The sequence below is a fragment of the Cucurbita pepo genome, chromosome LG13 (genome assembly GCF_002806865.2).
Source record: "Cucurbita pepo subsp. pepo cultivar mu-cu-16 chromosome LG13, ASM280686v2, whole genome shotgun sequence".
NCBI classification, from domain to species: Eukaryota; Viridiplantae; Streptophyta; class Magnoliopsida; order Cucurbitales; family Cucurbitaceae; genus Cucurbita; species Cucurbita pepo.
Window position 1 is genome coordinate 7524850 of NC_036650.1, and position 16595 is coordinate 7541444.

The 16595-nt window shown below is 38.7% G+C and overlaps 3 protein-coding genes and 6 non-coding genes across 9 annotated transcripts; 8 read left to right on the forward strand and 1 right to left on the reverse strand.

The window, feature by feature from the left end:
• The first annotated feature begins 301 nt into the window (after positions 1–301).
• Positions 302–2255, forward strand: LOC111808450 (elicitor-responsive protein 1-like). The gene is made up of 5 exons (XM_023694432.1): positions 302–526; positions 736–801; positions 1091–1229; positions 1838–1973; positions 2054–2255. Exons 1-5 carry the CDS (start codon positions 460–462, stop codon positions 2105–2107), a joined length of 462 nt encoding a protein of 153 aa, XP_023550200.1. The 5' UTR covers positions 302–459; the 3' UTR covers positions 2108–2255.
• A 381-nt stretch (positions 2256–2636) lies between these two features.
• TRNAK-UUU lies at positions 2637–2708 on the forward strand. The gene has a single exon. It is a non-coding gene; the product is annotated as a tRNA-Lys (tRNA).
• A 137-nt stretch (positions 2709–2845) lies between these two features.
• On the forward strand, positions 2846–2917 carry TRNAK-UUU. The gene has a single exon. It is a non-coding gene; the product is annotated as a tRNA-Lys (tRNA).
• An 81-nt stretch (positions 2918–2998) lies between these two features.
• TRNAK-UUU lies at positions 2999–3070 on the forward strand. The gene has a single exon. It is a non-coding gene; the product is annotated as a tRNA-Lys (tRNA).
• A 778-nt stretch (positions 3071–3848) lies between these two features.
• On the forward strand, positions 3849–3920 carry TRNAK-UUU. The gene has a single exon. It is a non-coding gene; the product is annotated as a tRNA-Lys (tRNA).
• Positions 3921–4019: 99 nt separating this feature from the next.
• TRNAK-UUU lies at positions 4020–4091 on the forward strand. The gene has a single exon. It is a non-coding gene; the product is annotated as a tRNA-Lys (tRNA).
• A 399-nt stretch (positions 4092–4490) lies between these two features.
• Positions 4491–11568, forward strand: LOC111808448. The gene is made up of 8 exons (XM_023694430.1): positions 4491–4859; positions 4951–5067; positions 5143–5765; positions 5836–5935; positions 6018–6077; positions 6150–6233; positions 6378–6482; positions 11154–11568. Exons 1-8 carry the CDS (start codon positions 4569–4571, stop codon positions 11460–11462), a joined length of 1689 nt encoding a protein of 562 aa, XP_023550198.1. The 5' UTR covers positions 4491–4568; the 3' UTR covers positions 11463–11568.
• Positions 7241–7376, forward strand: LOC111809479. The gene has a single exon (XR_002817248.1). It is a non-coding gene; the product is annotated as a small nucleolar RNA Z247 (small nucleolar RNA).
• On the reverse strand, positions 11439–14214 carry LOC111808449 (protein FIZZY-RELATED 3-like). Its single transcript, XM_023694431.1, has 10 exons — positions 13599–14214; positions 13400–13522; positions 13209–13313; positions 12953–13132; positions 12811–12873; positions 12527–12724; positions 11996–12097; positions 11852–11914; positions 11701–11769; positions 11439–11619 (listed from the first exon to the last, which is right to left on the reverse strand). Exons 1-10 carry the CDS (start codon positions 14073–14075, stop codon positions 11566–11568), a joined length of 1434 nt encoding a protein of 477 aa, XP_023550199.1. The 5' UTR covers positions 14076–14214; the 3' UTR covers positions 11439–11565.
• Positions 14215–16595: the final 2381 nt, after the last annotated feature.

Here is a 16595-nt window from a genome sequence, read left to right on the forward strand (position 1 = left end):
AATCTAGAAAGAATTTAAATCTACTAACAATCTCCTAAAAATCTCATAGTTTGAATATTTGAATCATATCTCTACTACTCTGAATCATATCTTCATTTTGAATCATATCTTCATTTTGAATCACATCTCAACAATTTTGTCACCCAAGTAATTTAGCTAGCTAAAAAAATAGTGTTTTTTTTTGTAACTTTTTGCAGTATTAGTAAGAACCCATCTGGGAAAAAATCGATATATTAAAGAAAGTCGAAATCTTTACAAATATGTAGAGATTCTAATGGCATGGGAAGCCACCAAAGTTCAATAGCTCAAAACCCGGGTGGACTTGACCATCTTGGTCGTGGGTGGCGTGTCTGCGTGGTTGGTTGAGTCATCGTTTTTGACAACTGGGCTGCGGCAGGCCATCTATATAAACCCACTCCGCAAAATATTCGTTGAAGCTGGACAAAGAGAAACGCAAAGATGGCGATTGGAACTTTGGAGGTGAAATTGGTAAACGCAAAGGGACTTCGAGGCACAGATTTTCTGGGTAATACTCTCTCTTCGTTCCCATATCCTCTGGTGTTCTTCAGATTCTTGATTGATTCCATTTTTTCTGGCTTGTAATGACTAATTTAGAAGAATCGGGGGTTTCTACTTGCCCTTGTTTATTGAATCAAGCTGTTAGATCTGGATGGGTTTGTAATTGGAATGAAGTTAGTTTGTGATTAAGCTAATGATCTTCTTCTCACATAACAGGTGGAATTGACCCTTATGTTCTGATTCAGTATAAGGGCCAAGAGCGCAAGAGCAGTGTTGCCAGAGGTTACTCTTCCTCCTTATTGCTTGCTACCTCATAAATGATGAACTAATATATATATATGGTATCAATTTTTTCATTGAGAATCTGCTTAGGCTGCACCAAAACATCTATTAGTTCATTTTCTCTCTTGATGAGTACTCCTGTTCATATGATCTGTTAAAATGGCATCTGTGTTCTTGGGAATGCAACTGGGCTTTTGTGTGATTAAGCATAGGAAATTAAGAACATTTTTGATCTGGGTTTGGGAAAGTGAGATGTGCTGTTCTTGTTTGTGGAACTTTCATGGTGCAGATGAAGGAGGCAGTCCGGTATGGAACGAGACATTTACATTCCGAGCAGAGTACCCCGGAAGCTGTGATGACTTCAAGCTCGTCCTCAAGATCATGGACCATGACAACTTCTCTGCTGATGATTTCATTGGCCAAACCTCGTAAGACCCTTGATCTTCATCTAGATTATGCCAGATGAAAAGAACATGAGTGTTCTCATGCAGATGTTGTCCTCTTTACACTTTTTCTTTTAGGTTTCCCCTCAAGGTTTAAAACTCGGAGAGGTTTCACACCCTTGTAAAAAATGATTCGTTCTCCTCTCCAACCGATGTGAGATCTCACGATCTACCCTCTTCGGGGCCCAGCATTATCGCTGGAACTCATTCCCCTCCACAATCAATGTGGAAACCTCAATCCACCCACTTCGGGGCCCAGCGTCCTCACTGGCACACTGCCTAATGTCCACCCCCTACAGGGCTCAGCCTCCTCGCCAGCACGTTACCCAGTGTTTGACTCTGATATCATTTATAACAGCCCAAACTCACTATTAGCCGATATTGTCCTCCTTGGATTTTCCGTTCTGAGCTTTCCCTCGAGGTTTTAAAACGCGTTAATTAGGGAGAGGTTTCCACACCCTTATAAGGAATGATTTGTTCCCCTCTCCAACCGACGTGGGATCTCACACTATACCAGTACTCTACCAACACCAACTAGATTGCAACATTACGACAGAAAATAAGAACGATTCATTTGTTTCACACTGTTACAGGATATACGTCGAAGATTTGTTAGCTCTTGGAGCTGAGAACGGCGTGTCGGAGTTACGGGCTCAAAAGTATAGCGTGGTAGGAGCCAATCTGAACTACTCGGGAGAAATTCAAGTGGGAGTGAGCTTCACCCAGAAGGTAATTGAGCTCGTTTACTCATAAAAAAGGGCTAAAATGAGATGAACATTAGTTGATAAAGTTGGTTACATGGTTCACAGGAGACCCAATATGATGGAGAGGAAGTGGGAGGATGGCAGGAGAGTGAATACTAAGGTGGCTTCATCAGCACCACTGTGATACCTGTAGCCTGCAAGGGGGGATTTTTTTTTCTTGGCTTCTGCATCTTCATTATTTCTACTGTAAAATTCCTCATTCAGAACAGAAATTTATAATATTAATCTTAGACCCATTTTATTATTATTATTATTATTATTAATTTGTTTAATATTAGAAGATTAAATCAACTCCTTAATGGATAGTTTAATATTATTTTAATGTTTATTCTCCAAAGGCATTTAACTACTTTTATGGTTGCCACAGCCTCTTCATGCAAAATTATTGTGTAAAAGTAAGTTTGGAGTCGATTAAAATTATGGTAAAAAGTGAAAAGTAAAAACTGCTAAAAGTGTGTATTTTTAATCCCAATTGTTTAAACTATAAATGCTTAAAAAATTAAGTGTAAAACAAAATACTAATGTTATTAAACACTTCATAATTGTTTTTACTAATTTACTACGTGAATTGTGAGCATATACTGATTTAAATAGAATAATTCTTAACTTTTTTACCCCAAAGTCCAGAGCCGTCTTAGCTCAGCGGTAGAGCGCGTGGCTTTTAACCACGTGGTCGTGGATTCGATCCCCACAGACGGCGCTGGACCATTCATTATATCCTTCATAATTATATAATTTATTAAATTCTCCCCAAATTCTAAAACCAAACCAAAAATTGTTTCTCAATAATTAGATAAATTTAAAAATTTTCTATATAAGTCTTTTTTGAATGTGCAGGCCGTCTTAGCTCAGTGGTAGAGCGCGTGGCTTTTAACCACGTGGTCGTGGGTTCGGTCCCCACAGACGGCGAATTTATTCTACTACACTGTATTTGATTAATTTAGTAGTAAAATAAAATATATAAAAATAGTAGACTAGTAGAATGTCAAAGCCGTCTTAGCTCAGTGGTAGAGCGCGTGGCTTTTAACCACGTGGTCGTGGGTTCGATCCCCACAGACGGCGATTCAATTATTGTATTTAAATCTTTAGTTTGTATTTTATTAGGCCTTCACGTATCCATTTTATTAAAAATTTCTAATAGAATTCTGAAATAAGATATTTGTAAATGACTCGGCATAAATACAAGAGTTGAGGGTATTCCAACAATAAAAGTTAATTGACTTTGACGATTCTTAATAAGCATGTCTTGCTCTAGAGTAGAGAGAAGTCGACTAGAGTAGCAAGCAAATAGACATGCACAAACTTGAGTTGACGAAGAGAACCTTGCTTAAGGTCCAATACCGTGTCTCCTGAAAACAAAAAATGTCTTGGCTCAAAATAGAGAGAAGTTTGATAGAGACACAAGGAGGTAACACATGCACATACAAGTAGCTTGTGTTTGGTTGGCGAAGAAGAGTCTCACCTAAGGTCTAATGAAACCATAATGCCGACCCAAAATAGAAATAGAAATAGAATTTGAGTTTCTCTTCAAACTTGCTATGAGCATTGTTATGATCCTGACATCCTACAATAAAAAAATATTTTATTCAATAAACATTAAATTACAAAATTAATAATTTATTAAATAAATAAAGACAAATCAAAATAAAATAAAAACTTATAATGTACTTAACCCAAGAAATGATATGGTTGAAAACCTATAAGAAAATTTTCTTGCAGGTGGGTTTGATCAAGTATTTTCATTTAATTTTGAGTGTCTATTTTTCATAATAAAATTAATATATATGTTAATTACCATTCTAGACAGAAAAAAAATTGTTAAATACTCATTTATATCGAAGCCGTCTTAGCTCAGCGGTAGAGCGCGTGGCTTTTAACCACGTGGTCGTGGGTTCGATCCCCACAGACGGCGGTCTATTATTTTTATTTTTTCTCATTTTATAAAATAAATTTAAATTCTCCCTGAAAAGTTTAGAATTTAGTCAAAACATAAGTAGTTATGTCAAACCAAGCCGTCTTAGCTCAGTGGTAGAGCGCGTGGCTTTTAACCACGTGGTCGTGGGTTCGATCCCCACAGACGGCGCTTTACCATTCATTATATCTTTAATAATTATATAATGTATTAAATTCTCCACAAATTCTAAAACCTAACCAAAAATTGTTTCTCAATAATTAGATAATTTTTTTAAGAAATTGTTTCATTAGTATATATTGATAATGTTTCAATGATAATAATTTTTTATGAAAAAAGATAGTAATAAATATATTTTCACCATTTATAAAAAGAATACAAATAGAGACTAATTTAAAATTCTTATTGGAAAATATAAAATGACTAAATATTATTATAATATAATTTTTTTGCATTAAAAGTTTAAAATATTTGTATAATTCTGGCATAAGAACTATATGTGAATCAAACGATAATCGAGTCCTCCTGTCAAATTTGAAGACAGAAAAGGTTTTGTTGTTGTATCTGTATTCATGTTCTTCATGTTCTTCATGTTCTTGATGTTCTTCGTGTTCTTCACGTTCTTCACCACACCCACCATTCATATTAATGAAATCCAAAACACACACGAGATTGCCTATCTTTATACTAATTAGTGTCAGAAAACCCATTTTCTCAAACCGAAAGTCTTTAGTCAACTCATCTTTAATGGCACCCACGATCACACCCTTCTCTCTATCCTCCTTTCATTTAAATAAGAACCCTGTTAGAACTCTGTTCAGTTTTCAGCTATATTGTGTTCTATATGTTCTTCTCAAACCCAAAAACACAATGAAATTTGAGGACTTCCTTACGCAGCCAACGCCAAAGCATCAGCGCAAGCTTGATCTTGAGGCTGAAGTGAGATTCCCTTCTCTTCTTTTTAAGTATTTGAAAGAGGAAGAGACTAAAAATGGCCTGAAATGGTAATCTACTTTGAGTTTCTCTTCAGGTTTTGAAGTTGCAGGCAGAATTGCATGCCGAACAAGCACTCAACAAGGCTCTGCATTGGGCTCTCCATGGCCCTCTCTTATCCCATCCCCATGTTTCTTCCTCTTTGCCCCCTCAGGTACACCAGTTTTTGGGGTAAAGCCATCAAAATTTTGCAGAGGAAATGTGTTGATTGATTCCTTGTTCTTTGCAGGTGCAGTTGTTTATGGAAGAGCTGGGAGCTGTGGAGAGGGAGGTTGATAAGTTAGAGAATAAGGTTGAAGAGCTGAAATTCAACTTGGACAAAGAGAGGGAACAGCGCCTTAGAAGGCTTTGCCAACAAAACTTGCTCTTCAATGGACCTGAAACTAATGCACACCGCTCCAAATCTCAGCGTTATGATGAACTTAGAAAAGACATGATGATGCTGAGTGAGAGGAGATTCTCTTCAAGTGCTGCTTCTGATATCCAAATTACCATGTCTTCCATTGCTAATCATCAATCTTCCCATCTTGCTGGAGCATGCGACGTCGGTGCATGGAAGAACGCGACGAGAACCCGAAAAGAAGCTTTCATTGAGACACCAAATGAGCTTTCAGAACACTTGATCAAGTGTCTCATAAGCATTTATCTTGATCTAAATCAGCCATCACACAACAGCCAAACTAAACATGGCCTTTCCTGCATCAACTCAAATACCAATCCTTATACTATACTGCTTGACTCAGAAGGCTCTGTGAGAGACATTGGCCCTTATAAGAACTTCATCCACATCACGCGAACGTCTTTCGACATCCGTAGATTGCCCGAGTGCTCGCCATCGATCAGAAAATTGAGGTAACTCGCAATCTGTTTGCCACAGATTAAGTAGAGTTGCAAGTTGAAACTGTTGTTCTGTTTCCTTCAGGGTTTTGATTCATAAGCTGAGCAGTGTGGAGTTGACCTTTCTGACGTACAAACAGAAGTTAGCATTCTGGATAAACATATATAACTCCTCTATAATGCATGTACTGTAAGACATGTAAGACACACATGAATATCAGTCATGTTCCTACTCGAATATACTGACCGTAATCAACCAAATTTCAGGCGTTTCTCGAACATGGGCAGCCATCAACAACAGAAAAGCTCTTGGCTTTGATGAACAAGGTATACAAAATGAAATGTGTTACCATTATCATTGAACTTCTCTGAGCCATATGTGATTCCTCTGACCTGCAGGCTGCTCTTAATGTTGGTGGGATAGTTCTCAATGCTCTGGCTATCGAACATTTCATTCTTCGGCATCCAACCGAAACAAATTACGTAAGCGATAACCATCTACTAGTTATTTTGTGATGTCTCACATTGTGGAAACCTTCTCCTAGCATACACGTTTAAAAGCCTTAAGGGAAAGCCCGAAAAGAAAAGTCCAAAGAATCTAGTACTAATTATGGGTTCTCTTTGAAGGGTTTAGATGAGAAGGAAATGCTGCTTAGGCATGCCTATGGCTTAGGATATCCGGAACCTAATGTGACATTTGCTCTATGTCGAGGCAGTTGGTCATCTCCTGCAGTAAGTGTCTTTCTTCTGCTACTGATTTTATGAACTTTAATGGATCTTTGTGTTAGAATTGGTCAATCCATTAGAATAGCTTGAAGTTAGTCATGCCATAAAGATAGGCTTACTTCGTTAGTTTCCTATGAAATCGGATCTATTAGTTAATCTTTTGCCAATATAAATAGAATATGTCCTCAATAGTGTGAGGCACAGTTTTGCATAAACTTGATATGGTATCAGAGCAGAAATAAGATCCACGAGATCCATAGCCTCTGCTGTTAGACATGTCAATCCCAAACAACACAATGTCTTCTCCGTCGATCAGTCAGGTGATTAGTGTTAAGCTTACACAAGAAAATTATCTACTGTGGTCTACCCAAATCCTTCCCTACTTGCGTAGCCAAAACCTTGTTGGTTTTGTGGATGGATCCATGCCTGCACCAAGCCAGACGATCGCCGTTGAACCAAGTGAAGAAACAGGGAATCGCAAAATTATCATCAACCCTGAGTTCACAGTCTGGTACCCCCAGGACCAGCTGGTACTCAGCCTCATCAACTCATCAGTCACTGAGGAGGTTCTCAGCACGATGGTTGGAATCACCACTGCACGAGAAGCCTGGATTACGCTGGAGCGACAATTTGCTTCCACATCTCGAGCAAGAGCAATGCAGATCCGTATGGAACTCTCTACTATCCAGAAAAAGGACATGACAATTGCTGACTACTTTCGTAAAGTAAAACATCTTGGTGATACACTTGCTGCCATTGGCAAGCGAATAGAGGATGAAGAACTCATCGCCTACATGCTGCAAGGACTTGGTCCAGATTATGATCCTCTAGTCACAAGCATTACAACCAGAACAGATGTATACACTGTCAGCGACGTGTATGCTCACATGCTGAGCTATGAGATGCGGCACTTGCGTAAGGGTACATTTGAGCAACTTTCATCTGCTAACAATGTCAATAGGATATCCATTCGTGGAGGTGCCAATGGAGGTCGAGGTAGTCGCGGTCGTAGTCGTCAGTTAAATAGTGGTCATGGACAATCAAGGCGTACTGTGAACAATCCTGGACGTCAACCATCAAAGACACAAAGCAGCTCAGGCATTGTCTGTCAGATTTGTGGTAAGCCCAATCACGATGCTTTGCAATGCTGGCACAGATTTGATCAGGCATATCAAGCCGAAAATAATCTCAAACAAGCAGCTTTGGCAACAAGTGGATACACTAGTGACACAAACTGGTATGTTGACACTGGAGCCACAGATCATATCACCAATGACCTAGAGAGGCTTACCACCAGAGAACGCTACACTGGCACCGACCAAATTCAGGTTGCAAATGGCGCAGGTTTGTCTATCTCTCATATTGGGAATTCATTAATTTCTGGTTCATCTCTTGTTCTGAAACATATCCTATATGTTCCTAAAATCAATAAGCACCTAATTTCAGTACAAAGACTAGCATCTGATAATAATGCTGTTGTAGAATTTCACCCAAACTATTTTTTGGTTAAGGACCGAGTCACGAAGAAACTCCTGCTCCACGGTAGATGTAAGAATGGCCTATACGTTCTACCGCATAATTTCAGTCAAGCCTTGCTGACAGCCAAACTTTCGAAAGAACAATGGCACAGAAGGCTAGGGCACCCTGCATCTCCAATTACCATTAGAATTCTACAAGATAATAATTTAGCTATAGATACTAATATTCCCTCTTCCTCAATTTGTAATGCTTGTCAATTAGGGAAAGCACATCAATTGCCATTTGGTTCTTCTCAGCATGTATCTACAGCACCCCTTCAATTAATTCACACTGATGTATGGGGTCCATCCATTGCGTCAGTAAATAATTCCAAATATTATGTTTCCTTTGTTGATGATTTTAGTCGTTATGTTTGGATTTACTTTCTGAGATGCAAATCTGATGTTGAGTCTGTGTTCCTTCAATTTCAAAAACATGTTGAAACTATGCTAAATACCAAAATTCGCTCCGTCCAATCAGATTGGGGGGGTGAATACCATCGGTTACACAATTATTTCAAATCCACAGGCATTGAACATCATATCTCCTGTCCTCACACACACCAGCAGAATGGGTTAGTCGAAAGAAAACACAGACACATTGTAGAAACTGGCCTTGCTTTACTCGCTCAAGCCAACATGCCTCTATCCTACTGGGATGAAGCTTTCAACACAGCTTGCTTTCTTATAAATAGAATGCCCAGCCGAACCATACAACAAGACACACCACTTCATAAATTGTTTGGTAAAAGTCCAGACTACTCCATGCTTAGGGTGTTTGGCTGTGCTTGCTGGCCTAATTTAAGGCCTTACAACAACAAGAAACTGAGTTTCAGAACTACTAGATGTATATTCTTGGGTTATAGTTCTTCTCATAAGGGATATAAATGCTTAAATAGAAGTACAGGACGTATTTACATCTCTAGAGACGTGGTTTTCGATGAAAATATTTTTCCTTTTGAAGAATCTAAGCCACCAAACAAAACCACAAATCCACATCATCCTGTTCTACTTCCAGCCTTAGCCAAACTTGCTAGTTTTTACACTGAAAATGCTCTTACAGATATTGAACCAGTTGTTAGTAATTCCCATATGAATGATGGTCAAACTGATAATATTGCTAGTGACAACTTGTCTGGTGTCAGCTTATCTTCTGCAGATAATACAAGAAGTTCAGAGGAAATTGCAGAATATGAAGCTGAGAGCAGTTCGATCAATGCTCAAAACCAAACTCATGAACATGTGTCTGATCAACCAACTGAAGCAGCTAGTCAACATCCAATGCGAACAAGGTTGAGAAATAACATTGTACAAGCTAAACAATTCACTGATGGAACTATCAGATATTCAGAAACCTCAAGAAAATTCGCAAGCGCTGTAACTATCACAACTCCGATCATAGAGACTGCTACTGAACCTCGAAACCTGCAGGAAGCCATGCAACATCCAAGATGGAGAGGAGCAATGAATGATGAGCTCTCAGCGCTAAAACGAAATGCCACTTGGGATCTAGTTCCACCCAAACCTGGAATAAATCTCATTGATAGTAAATGGGTGTATAAAGTGAAAAGAAAAGCAGATGGGTCAGTTGAAAGATTAAAAGCAAGATTAGTTGCCAAAGGATTCAAGCAAAGATTTGGTGTTGATTACACTGATACTTTTAGCCCTGTGATCAAACCGTCAACAATCAGGGTCATTCTTTCGCTAGCAGTAACCAAGGGCTGGAATATGAGACAAGTTGATATCCAAAATGCATTTTTGCATGGAATTCTGAAAGAGGAAGTGTACATGCGACAACCACCAGGATTTCAAGACTCAGCCAAACCAAAGAATTACATATGCAAGCTCAAGAAAGCCCTTTATGGCCTGAAACAAGCCCCAAAAGCTTGGCATTCAAGGTTGACTGGAAAACTTATTGAGTTAGGCTTCAAGGCTTCAGTAGCTGATTCATCTCTTTTTATTCTCAAAAACAGAGAGATAACTATCTATATGCTCATCTATGTTGATGATATAATTATTGTGAGCTCCTCTGATCAAGCAACCGAAAGGTTGATTCAGAAATTGAAAATAGATTTTGCAGTAAAAGATTTGGGTGGTCTTGAGTATTTTCTGGGTATTGAAGTCAAGAAAACACGAGATGGTATCATACTGTCACAGAGACGATATGCCTTAGATTTGTTGAAAAGAGTAAACATGGAAAAATGCAAACCTATGTCTACACCAATGGGTTCTGCTGAAAAATTATTCAGAGAACAAGGAATACCCTTATCAGCTGAAGAACAATTCAAATACAGAAGTACAGTGGGAGCACTACAATATTTGACAATGACTAGGCCTGATTTGGCATTTGCTGTCAATAAAGTGTGTCAATATCTTCATACACCTACTGATGCTCATTGGGGTGCTGTGAAGAGAATTCTTCGTTATGTTAAAGGCACACTAGCATTAGGAGTGAAAATTCAGAAATCAACCATGATGTTGTCGGGGTTTTCTGATGCTGATTGGGCTGGTTGTCCCGATGATCGACGTTCAACTAGCGGCTTTGCTGTATTTCTTGGAGCAAATCTAATCTCATGGAGTTCCAGAAAACAGGCTACAGTGTCAAGATCAAGCACCGAAGCAGAATACAAGGCCATTGCGAATCTTACTGCAGAAATGATTTGGATCAAGTCATTACTGAAGGAACTGGGCGTGTATCAATCAAAGGCTCCTCGCCTCTGGTGTGACAACCTCGGAGCTACATATTTAACTTCAAATCCAGTATTTCATGCTAGAACGAAACATATTGAAGTTGATTTTCATTTTGTTCGAGAACAAGTAGCACGTAAAGCAATGGAAGTTCGGTTCATTTCATCAAGTGATCAAGTAGCTGATATCCTGACAAAACCACTGTCTAAAACTCCTTTTACTACACATTGTAACAATCTCAACATGTACAAGACTTGTTGGGATTGAAGGGGACTGTTAGAATTGGTCAATCCATTAGAATAGCTTGAAGTTAGTCATGCCATAAAGATAGGCTTACTTCGTTAGTTTCCTATGAAATCGGATCTATTAGTTAATCTTTTGCCAATATAAATAGAATATGTCCTCAATAGTGTGAGGCACAGTTTTGCATAAACTTGATACTTTGAAGGAAAATTGACAAAGAAAAGTGTAGTTAAGGGTGTATACTCCTGAGGAAGTGATGAACGAGCTGGGGTTGGCAAAAGTGGAGTATTTGGAAGCATCAGTGGGGATGACAAGCAAGAAGAAGATAATGGTGCCAAAGCTTCTTGAATGGCACATGAAAGACTTTGCAGACGACATGGAATCGATGTTGGAATGGATTTATAGCCAACTTCCGGGCTCTGCAAGCTTGAAGAGGTTAATAATGGAGTGTTTGAATGGCGAAACTAAGTCTCCTATCAAGAAAATGGTGGAAATTCAACCTTATGAATCCGAGTTTCGTTACTTGCTACCCATGTAAACTTATTTATTATAATACTCTGCATTCATACTAAAAACACAAGAGCACAGCTCAAACTACCATTTACAAATGAAGAATGAATGAATGAATACAAAATTTGGCTTCACCGAATTTGCGTCCGTCCTAGTGACCACAGGCCCGTATCTCTGACTGGTGTCTGAAAAAACAGAAACATCATTAAAGAAATCTATGAGAAATTTAAGGTTGAGGGCTGTTTTGTTGTATTATTCTTCTTTACCTGTGTTTTCATTGATGGGAAGATATTCCAGAACCGAAGTGTTTCATCTCCTGCACCTGTTACAATTGTCTGCAAGAGGCTTTATTTATGAGATTCTTTCAAAGAGGAAGTTTGATCCTTCAACAAGTGGCATAAGAACATGTTCATATACCTGACCGTCGGGAGACATTGCCAGGTACAGCACTCTCATTGTATGTCCAGTTAGAGTGGCTACCTATTGAGGAAGAACAGGTAACAGATTCAAGCCTGAGAATTTACATTATTCATTTTCAATTGTTGTGGAAAACAAACAAACCTTCCCCATTGATGGATATTTCCACACCATAATCTGGTTCTGGGAATACCCATGTGTGCTCACAAGTTCATTTACGTTCTTACTCCATGCAAGATTGCAAACCTGAACAAAATTTGACAGAGTTTATCAAAAGGTTGAGAAGTTGTGGGAATCAGTTCCCATCAATCACAGCCCAACCCAAGCCCACAGCTAATCAGTTGGAAAGAGTTTTCCCCACCCTTACAAGAAGGAATGTTCAGTTTCACTCTCCAACCATAGTAGGATCTCATAATCCACCCCTTTGGGGCTTAGCGTCCTCACTGACACACCGCTCATTGTCTGAACCTAATATCATTCGTAACAGCCCAAGCTTACTGTTAATCAATATTGTCCGCTTTGGCCCATTACATATCGTTGTCAGCCTCACGGTTTTTGAAAAACGTATGCTTAGGGAGAGGTTCCCACACCCTTATAAGGAATGCTTGGTTCCCCTCTCCAACCGACGTGTAATCTCACACCATCACACCCAATCAACTCTTTACAAGGAGAAACCTGGCTTCCAGTGTCAACACTCTCCAACTGGTGCCCATTTGCAGTATTCCAGAAGCGAATGCATCGATCAGCAGTGCCACCGCCAGATGCAAGAAGGTTGCTCTGGTGGGGTGACCAAGCGATGGCCTTAACAGCAGCTTTGTGCTCAGTTAGTCTCAATACAGGCTGCTGCTGCGAATGCTGGTTCCATACCAAAAGCTGTTCATACCCACCAACAAAACAATCTCTGTTATTTAGATGATCAGATCAAAGAAAGAGGATGGATTACTATCTATGCCACTAACCTGATTGTCATTTCCACCGGAGGCAAGCTCTCTGTCATCATTTGACCATTTAAGCCCACAAACCTACAGCATTGATTTACAAGAATTGACATAAGCTTTGAATGTTGTTTTAATCTAATTTAGCCAGTTTTATGGTTCTGACCTCAGACTTATGGCCTACGAGTTTGTTCACAAACTCACTAGCAACCCGAAGATCATGTTGAAGAATATTACGGTCTCTGCTTCCAGATGCCAATATGCGAGAGTTCCATGCCAAAACGCCAGTTCTTGTTTGATGCCCTCCCATGGTTCTAACTTTCTTGCACTGACTCCCATCCCATATCTGAAACAGAAGAAAAGATGAGCTTTTGTCCTGAAACATCACCTCAAACTCCAATATCTATCTTCTATTGTGTTACCTGAACCTGACCCAGATTTGTTCCAATCGATATGTAGGAACCCTCTTTGGTCCATTGAATTGAGCACACACCATCATTGGGTCCCAAATCACAAAGCTTAGTGACCTGAAAATGAAACGAACACACCCAGTTGATGAAAATAGGTTAACAAAAACAAGAACAGGAGTTGTTGATCTGTGAAGTGAACTTACCTTGCAATTGGATGCACTCCATAAATAAACGCAAGTTCCAAGCCCTACAGCCAACACATTCTGTGTTGACCAATCTACAAGATTCAAGTAGAAATCATCTTGAAGCGACGGCGCATCCAGAACCTGCAACAGTATCACTCAGCTGAATACTTAATTCATTCCATAACAAAGACACACAAAGATTTAAGGAAGAAGGGACCTTATGAGGTGTCTTGGGGACTTTGCGAGGCGGCTTTGGGGGCGTTGAGATTTCAGAGGAATAGGCAGCATCTTGGCTGAAAAGGGAAGGGGAATAAGGGGAATTTGGGGCAGAATGATCGGTCTTGAACCTGAGCATGTTCTTGCTGGGGCTCATAGGGGAGCCATGGCCTTGGGAAGAACCTGCAGGGGAAAAAGAGCCAAAATCAGATCCAAAAAGCTCCGATTTCAACAACCTTGAATAGGCTTCATTTCCGCCTTCTTTCACTGGGGAGCCCTTTTCAATCAGCCCAAATGTGTGAAGCCTGGACGACGATCTACAAGGAATGAATCTGTCGCTACAAGTCGAGTTTTTCGAAGGGGACGACAAGCTCGATATCGCCCGAAACGAACCCGGAAACGTTTCGAGCTGAAGCGGCCTTTCCGCCATTCCAGCTGGGAGATTCAACCCAGTTTTTCTTGCTTGAGGAGACTCCATTCTCTTCTTTCTTTGATCTAAGAAAGAAAAGGTTAATCGCTTATGGGGACTCTGATAATTTCAATCCAACAGAGAAACCAATTAAGAGTCTCCTCTGTTTCTCTTTCCCTGATCACTGTGACTGCCAGGAAGAAGTAACGGTCAAATTCTGTTAGGGTTTATACCAAGACGGGCAGGGCTAAAATGGGAAAAAACAAAATCATGAACGGGGCGTTTTTTTAAATTTTCATAAGATGTGGTCTATTTGGAAAGTTTTGCAACGGTCAAATTGTATAAACCAAGCTCACGCTTAGCTGGCTTGCTCGTCTTTTCATTTGGGCCTGGGCCGGATAGGATTATGATTCAATCCGGCCCAAATATTTTGCTCAAAAGCCCATTTGTCGAATCGGACTCAATTAAATTTTTAATCATGTATTAAATTTTTTATAGGTAAAACAATAATATATTATTGTAATGCACATCATATTCTAATAAAGATAAAATAATATGTTTAATCGATAATATAAAATGGCATTGCCGCTACTTGGACTTGAATCAAGATGCTCTCCGATTTCACCATAATAGCTTTCTCAAAATTATAATAACCTATTATTATTCACGGGTCGAAATTGAAAAAATATAATTAGAATCAATTTTATTAATTTAATAATAGTTTGATTTTAGAGGATCTTGCAAACCAATTTAATTATGTATTCCGCCGGTATATTTAGAATAGTAATAATGATTTCGAGAAAATAAATAAGGATTCATAAAATTAAAAAATAGGGTTTTAACTTAATCCACTCATGTCATCATTTTAACGTCTATTTTTACCAGGTTAATAAAATTTTTAGATGGTTAAGTTGATGACAACGGGTAATATGGCTACCATCGACAGATGGAAAGGACGTTTACCTTTGATTCGATTGGTCCCATGGGTGCGACAGACAAGACACAAGTTTTGTGAATGATAATGCAGTGGGAAGGGAAGGGATGGGAAGGGAAGGGAAGGGAAGGGAAGGGAAGGGAGTATTTGAAGACGAAGGAGCCATGGGGCTGAGGGGGCTGAGGGGGCTGAGGGGGTGAGGGGCCTGAGGGCGAGGCAGCAGAAAAGGAAGCAAGTAAGTAAAAACCTAGGCTCGCTGCACGCACTCCCAAGCTTGCAGAGATCGTGGAACATTATTGACAGGGACTTAATGTATGACATTGTTTGTTGTCCCATACTTCCAATTAGCCGTCATAAAATCACATCACATGTTGATTGATACGACACCCTTGGAAATACCAGACACCACCTTTTTATGTTCATCTCCCAAACACACTCTTACATTTCTTCAACCAATCAACATATAGCCAGAGTTGATCCATCAAAAACGAGACAAAGAAAGAGTCCACATATGCACATACACCGGACTTGGTGCGATTCAATCTCTCCATTGCACGTAAAGTTTTCTCTAGTATACGGATACTCACGTCAATACGTAACGAGCTAAAGCAAACAATATCTATTAGTAGTGGGCTTTAACTGTTATAAATGGTAACAGAGCTAGACACTGGGCGGTGTGCTAGCAAAGACACTAGACCCTCAAGTGGGTAGATTGTGAGATCTCACACCGGTTGTAGATGGAAACAAAGCATTACTAATAAGGGTGTGGAAACTTATCCCTGATAGACATGTTTTAAAACTGTGAAGCTAATGACGATAATAGGTAATAAGTTAAAGCGGACAATATTTGCTAATAGTGAGTTTGAGTTGTTATACATAATAACACAACAAAACAATGAAACGTGTGTCAGCGAAGACTTTGAACTCTAAAAGGGTGGATTGTGAGATCTCACATTGGTTGGAGGTAGAAATGAAACATTTCTCATAAAGGTGTGAAAATCTTTCTATAATAAACGTTTTAAAATGATGAGGCTGACGATGATATATATGAACCATATCCCTTCCAACAAATTGGTTATATGAAACCCGAACGTTTATAGATGAAAAACAAAGATTTTTCTTAACGAGTGATTCATAATATGGAGAGAGAGGATACGTAAAGAAAATATCGAAATTTTTTAGATTTTTATGTTTTTATAAATAATAGATGAATTAGATATAACATGAACGAATCTCGAGTATAATGTATATAATTACAAATTTATGTAAACTCAAAAAAATGAAATAAAATAAGATTAATTTAGGCCTATTTCAACATTATAACACAAATATCTTTAATTTCATATCAAATAAAAACCATATATAAATATTTTGTGGTTGAAATTCGAGTTAGTGTCTTGTCGCTGTTACGTACGTTATTTTTTAATTTCGTTAAATATTTTTTTCCAAAAAAATCTAAAAAAGAAAAAAGAAAAAGAAGATAACAACATGTGATATGATATCCAAAGATTCCTAAGACAATACTCAGTTGGATGAGATACTAAATGTTTTGCATTGGAGTAGGAGCCCCACGTATTATTGAACCAAAAAAAACACTTTTTTTTTTTTTTTTTTTTTTTTTTTTTTTTTTTTTTTTTTTTTTTTTTTTTTTTTTT